Consider the following 6687-nt stretch of genomic DNA (forward strand, 5'->3'; position numbering starts at 1 on the left):
ATATATGTAAAGAGTTTGCCAATGCCTACCATATAGTAAGTGCTCAACACATTTCATTGTTTTATATGCCTATCTCCTCCAACAAATGGCAGAAAAGATTAATCTTGCATCTCAGAGTGCCTGGCTCATAGGTGCCTCATTCATGTTTTCAAGAACAGAGTGATGAAAGACATAGGAAAAAAGAAGTAACTTTCTAAAGGCACTTCAGAAATAAAAGAGATACAAACTGGAGTTTCTTCATCATTCTATTTATTACATGTATGAATATTAACATCTCATGGCATCCATCTAATTCAGTCAAAACCAACAAAGGAAAAAAGGTTAACCATGTTTCAAATTAACATTCTTACAGATCCCCCTGTAACTTAAAATAGAAATATGTTCATCTGCATTAAGTTATTTGACAAATTTGAAAAATGTCATAAAAAAAAATCACCTTTAGTACTTAAATATATTTGTTAATCATTTGATGGCATCAGTGTCCAAGTTCAAGAATAAAAGTTGCTTCATTAGATACTTTTCAAAAATGGACATCTGGATGGTTCTCTATAGCTGGAGATATATATATATGCAAATATGTCCTATTTCATTTAAAAATTTTTTTCAAATCTGGCTTTTCAATTTGAGAAAAGTCCTGCAGTGCTCTCACAACCCCCTTTTGAAGGATAAAACTAACTCAGAATTTGCTTCTTTAATCATGGGAAGCTGCTGGAAAAAAATCTTATGTTGAAATTGCTGTTTAATTCCATTTTCACCCAATAAAAAGTACAGAAACACTGTCTTTATTTGATGGTGTGCATAAATATTACACTCCATGGATAGCAAAAATATTTTTTATTTATAATTTACAGTTTCACAAGTGAAAATCGTACATTTTTACACATACAATTTCATTTTGTTAAATTTGCACACATCTATAGAACTTTCACACAACAAGCACCTGAAACTGTGCAGGCAGTAGGAAATGCAAATACTAAAATGTATTTATTAACCAAATGATAGCTGAAGGCCCTGCCTCAGCTAGACAATTTATATAGATGTCTATATATACATAAAAAATTCTTCACCTTCTAGATTTCAACAGCAGTTTTTTTTTTTTTAAAAAAAGAAAAACATACCTTTCTCATTTTACTTAAACTGACTCGACTGTGTCATTTTCTGTTTTAATTTCAGTGGCTGTTGCTATGCTTTCCTCTGTACAAGCTGGTGGAGTATCAATCCGTTCTTCCTTAACTTTGGGACTTTCACAGGGTTCCTGCAATTCGTTTTTGACAATGTTCAACATAATGTTCAAGGGATTTTCAACTGGTGTCTTGCTGGGAGATGGTGTACAATCAAATGAAGATGTCTACAAAATGAAAAACCCTTTAAGTACTGATTAAAGTTCACAAATATCACATTAAATGACATTTAGTTTTATAAGACCCTTGTATGGGCAAAGAAACAAATATATACCAAACGCAATTGAAAACCCTGCTTTTTCCCACAAAACATACCATGAAGGCAGCCAGTTAATAAAATGTATATTGAGGGACTTCCCTGGTGGCGCAGTGGTTAAGACTCCGCACTCCCAATGCAGGGGGCGCGGATTCAATCCCTGGTCAGGGAACTAGATCCCACACACATGACGCAACTAAGAGTCCGCACGCCACAACTAAGAAGCCAGCAAGCTGCAACTAAGGAGCCTGCTGGCTCAATGAAGGAGCACACATGCTGCAAAGAAGGAGACCACCCGCCGCAACGAAGGAGACCACCCGCCGCAACGAAGGAGACCACCTGCCGCAACTAAGACCGAGCACAACCAAATAAATAAAATAAATATAAATAAATATATAAATAAAATGTATATTGAGCATTTGATATGTGCTCAGCAATGAGCTATGGTAAGAAAAGCAGTAACAAATATAACGACAAAAGAAGCTGATTCAATGATTAGACACGTTTCTATATTTTAATCCCAATATAACCCCCTACATATATCCTGGGATTTGTTGCTAATTTCAAATACCCTAAGGATTTTTTAAAAATCCCTCAAAACCATCAAAACATCCTACAAACTCTAGTCTTTTGATGACCTAAGTATATATTCCAAGCTGCCCCTTGAACCTGTGAAACAAATATTATTTGAAAGTTAAGATGTTCCACTGTTTGGTTTAAAAAAAAATGGTCACTCTACAAATATGAAAATTTGAATTTCCAAGGACAAGAGACTGATTTTTTTTTTTGTATTTCATGTATGATAATTTAAAAATTATTCCTGGGCTTCCCTGGTGGCGCAGTGATTGAGAGTCCGCCTGCCGATGCAGGGCACACGGGTTCGTGCCCCGGTCTGGGAAGAGCCCACATGCTGCGGAGCGGCTAGGCCCGTGAGCCATGGCCGCTGAGCCTGCGCGTCTGGAGCCTGTGCTCCACAATGGGAGAGGCCACAACAGTGAGAGGCCTGCGTACCACAAAAAAAATAAAAATAAAAAATAAAAAAAATATTCCCATCATGAACCTTCTCATTCTCTAGGCCTAGTACTCTAGTAGAAGACATCATCAAGATTCAAATGAAGAGAATGCAAGGAATGATACAAAAATTTCAAAATTTAAATCAGACCCTATCAATCTAGCACCAATATTTAGTGAACAACCTAAATGCTACATCAAAACTAAGACAGCTCAACACATCAAGATTAAAATAAAAATGTTGCCCAGATGCAAAAAATAACTGAAAATAAAATTTATCAATGTAAAGGAGAACAAACAGTAACCAAAAAGAACTTACATTTTGATAATCTTCATAACATGATGGATGATAAATCTGAAGCAAAAACAAAAAAGTAAGTAAGTATTCACATGCATATTCATTTCTAATGGACTATTCTGGTATGATTTTCTTTTTAAATTTAAACCAGAGATAAACTATCTTTGGAAAGGCAACGAAAATCATTTGGTCACAAAAACGGATAAAAACAAAATTTTCATCCTGATTTCCCTTAAAAATTCCTTTATATATTTAAGTAGATAACATGGTATGTTAAGACAGAAACAGTTTTGATGATGAAATATAAATTCAGAATCAAAATAGTGTGGTTAGGCTGAAGAAGACTAACTAGACTGAGAAGATCTAGTCCTGGATTTATCATTAACTAGTTACGCAACCTTTTTTATAAAATGAGTACAGGACCAGATGATTGCTAAAATGCCTTCCAACTCACACACTCTGACTCTCTAAAGTCCAATACCTTAGAAATACCACTTTTATTAAAAACCAAAATAAAAATACAATTAACACTTTTCTTTCAAAGTAGTGAGCTACCCCTATAAAAATTTTTTTTTAAAAATCTTAATACTTCCTTTTAAAGTACTTCATAAAGAGCTGAAAATTACCTTTCCATCTACTCTAATAGCATTTTTTAAATGCCACTCCTCCTCTTCTTCATCCCAGTACTGTTCAAATTGTTCTTGACAAATTTCACAACTCTAAAATAGAACCATATAAAAATGAAGTTTACATAATAGAACACAGTTAATGCCATTAAGTAAAAATACAGAAACATTTTGTTAAGTGGAGAAAGGAATTTAAGAGTTTTCTGAAAATTTAAACAATGTTCAAATATATAATACAAAGTAAGATCTAAGGATTTCACATTCTTCCATGCAAAAATAGTTAACATTTCACAGCTCTTGGTCACAGATAAATATGTAGTAACTACAGTGGTTACGAAACCCGAAGCCAGATCACAAGAATAACACTGAATTGTAAAGCTTACAAGAAGTCTCAAAATCATTAAAAGAGGGATGTAAATAAAGTTATATTTATGATTATTTACTTAAAGGAAGTGAAAGGCATGACCAGAGGTAGAAAATTGAACATTGTTCTTTTACCTCAACTGCTCCTGCTGGTCCAGCAGGTACACTTTGGAATTCCTTTTCTTTAGCAGCCTCCTGAGTTTTGAGCACGACTTCTTCGTGCACCTTTTCAAAAAACTGGCTCTTTGCACGTTCTTCCAGATCAGCTATTTCCTCAAATTCTATCCAGTCCTTAAAAAGTTAATTTAAAAAGAGTATATTCGTTTCTAGACTCTTACTGAACACCTTCAATATAATGCCATTTAAACGTAAGAGTACTTTCTTCTACAATATGCTTTAATATTGATTATTTAGAATTATACCATCTCTTTGAGCCCCATAACTAATAGACAACATAAAGCAACTAATGAACAATTAAGATCTTAATGTTAACATTCCTTTAACTCGAGTTTACAACTACTAATGTAAATAAGATAAATTTCATGCACAATTTTTTACCAAAAAAATCAGTCATAGAACCTTGGAATTTTAGAACTAGAAGAAACCTGTGTTCTACTCTTAATTTCAACAAAAAACAAATACATACTCTTCAAATTTTTTTTAATTAAAAAAACCTTTTATATTCTAAGGGTCAAATTTTATTCAAAAAATTCACTAGTTAGTGCTCAGCAATTACTTAAACTAATATACTTTTGAAATGATATAATTTAAAGGCTAAAAGATAGTTCAGAGGCACATGAATTACTTACTGTTAAACTGTAGTACCAACGTCTATGAGTGACTTTTCTGCTTACATCTTTTTCAGTTCTATTTTGTCGATAATGCCAGTCCAAGTGATCTGCATATACATCTGTCTGTGATGTTGTAAACCTCATTCCACAAGAGTAACACTGAATACCAGTATACAGTCGATTTATAACACTATCATAACGTCTGTTTTGAAAAATACAGAAATAATCTTTAGTTTTGATACTGTGGCTGACTCAATAGCCTTAAAAAAAAAAAGGCAGTTATAAGTACTTCAGTTTTCCATATTTTGATAATGGTGAAGCCATTATTATGTGACAAAATAATGTTTCAGCCAACAGCTGGCTGAAAGAATTAATATCCAAAGATCAATAATATTCTCTAGTAATGTGTCAGTGGCTCTCTTTACCTTAACTTTGGTTAATTTTGGAACATGGTGTCTACCCTCTTATCAATAGGCCTGGCCCAGTTACTTATTTCCTTCTAGCTAATAATGCAATGATCATCTGCTAACTAATAAGGCAATAGTTGGCCTGTTCTTAGAGTAATGTCAATATCAGGGTGGATATGGCAGAACAATTAGATTTCACCGCTCCAGATCTTCGCAGTTTTAAATAACTCAACTGTCCCACCCTGGAAAGAATAGTGAAAGAGGTACAGAAGAAATAATAATAGTATGGGTAACTAAAAAGAAAAAGTATAACACTAGTGGGAAACTGAAGTCAGCAATAATCAGTTTTTTTAAATTCTGGGCTCCCTATCTGGAAAGAAATAGGTATGCAGAATAAGTAAGTGAACAAACACGGCAGTTATTAACTCCAGAAATTTTTTTGAAATAGTAGAATAAAGCAAAGCACAGTACATGGTACTTTGTATACCAGAAAACAAAGTATTTAGAGTCATAATATTAATACTGAATAAAAATTTAATGAGAAATGGCTTTATAACTATATGGAGGAGAGTTGGGAGGACAGTAAAAGAGCTACCTAAATCTTCACTTTCAGGAAGTCAATAAATTGTCCAAATGGGATAAATCAAGAAATGTAATAAATCAGAAAACTATGTATCTTTTAAGAAATAAAGAAGTAAATGCCAAGAACCATAGATAAAAGAGTTAAGAAATGGTTCCCTTCAGGTAAAAAGTAGTACTAGGAAAAAGGCATGCCATCTTTTATTATAAACCTTTACTGTAAGACTTTCATTATAAAGTTTTAACTATGTGAAAAGTATCACTTTGAAAAAAGTTGTCTTTAAAAGGGTGAAACCCATATAGCACAGGGGACTACACTCAGTGTTTTATAATAAAAGAATCTGAAAAAGTATATATTTATATATATATAAAAACAATCATTTTGCTGTACACCTGAAACTAAACACATTATAAATAAATTATGCTTCAATTTTTAAAAAAAAGATGAAACCCATTAGCTGTTCTATTATTTTTAAAAGTACTCATAACAATATAATGGATCCATAAAGCAACTGTAAATGTTTTTTATATAATGTAGGCAATAAAAATTTATGAAAATATATGCACCAAATGTTAATACTGGTTATCAGTAAAGTGGAAATTGTAGGTAATTTTATTTTCTTGATTTTATTCATTTGTATTTTCTATAAAATGAAAAAAATTTTAATTTTTTAAATACTAGACTACAAAAACCTCATTTTCTTAACTTCAAAAGCATAAGAATATCAATACAGAAAAAACAGTGATGATTAAGAGAAAATAGAGATAAAAAGGAAAACATGAGTGATTACTAATACCTAATCTTAAACTCCCTATACTTGCTATACTAAACAGAGATAATAAAAAATAGGAATTTGGGGGTAGACTTTTGGCCTAAATACTTGTGCAGCAAACATATTTGAAAAGAAGATAACAGGCTTCCTTAAGTTTATGTTATGTATATTTTACCACATTAAAAAAGGGAGGGCTTCCCTGGTGGCGCAGCGGTTGCGCGTCCGCCTGCCGATGCAGGGGAACTGGGTTTGCGCCCCGGTCTGGGAGGATCCCACATGCCGCGGAGCGGCTGGGCCCTTGAGCCATGGCCGCTGAGCCTGCGCGTCCGGAGCCTGTCCTCCACAACGAGAGAGGCCGCAGCAGAAGGAGGCCCGCATACCACAAAAAAAAAAAAAAAAAAA

The 6687-nt window shown here is 33.4% G+C and overlaps 1 protein-coding gene across 3 annotated transcripts in view; it reads right to left on the reverse strand.

The window, feature by feature from the left end:
* Nucleotides 1-306: 306 nt before the first annotated feature.
* PCF11 (PCF11 cleavage and polyadenylation factor subunit) overlaps nt 307-6687 on the reverse strand; it is a 27582-nt gene continuing 21201 nt past the window's right edge. The window contains exons 12-16 of one of the 3 annotated variants that reach the window (XM_055091455.1): nt 4545-4728; nt 3871-4026; nt 3373-3465; nt 2768-2803; nt 307-1348 (exon numbers count right to left, since the gene is read on the reverse strand). In XM_055091455.1, the coding sequence (XP_054947430.1) occupies nt 1133-1348; nt 2768-2803; nt 3373-3465; nt 3871-4026; nt 4545-4728 (685 nt within the window). In that variant the 3' untranslated portion in view covers nt 307-1132. The remainder of the gene's footprint in view (nt 1349-2767; nt 2804-3372; nt 3466-3870; nt 4027-4544; nt 4729-6687) is intronic. The other 2 variants (XM_007119581.4, XM_007119582.4) reach the window with 2 other exon arrangements.

This window comes from Physeter macrocephalus, chromosome 16, assembly GCF_002837175.3.
Source record: "Physeter macrocephalus isolate SW-GA chromosome 16, ASM283717v5, whole genome shotgun sequence".
Taxonomy (NCBI): domain Eukaryota; kingdom Metazoa; phylum Chordata; class Mammalia; order Artiodactyla; family Physeteridae; genus Physeter; species Physeter macrocephalus.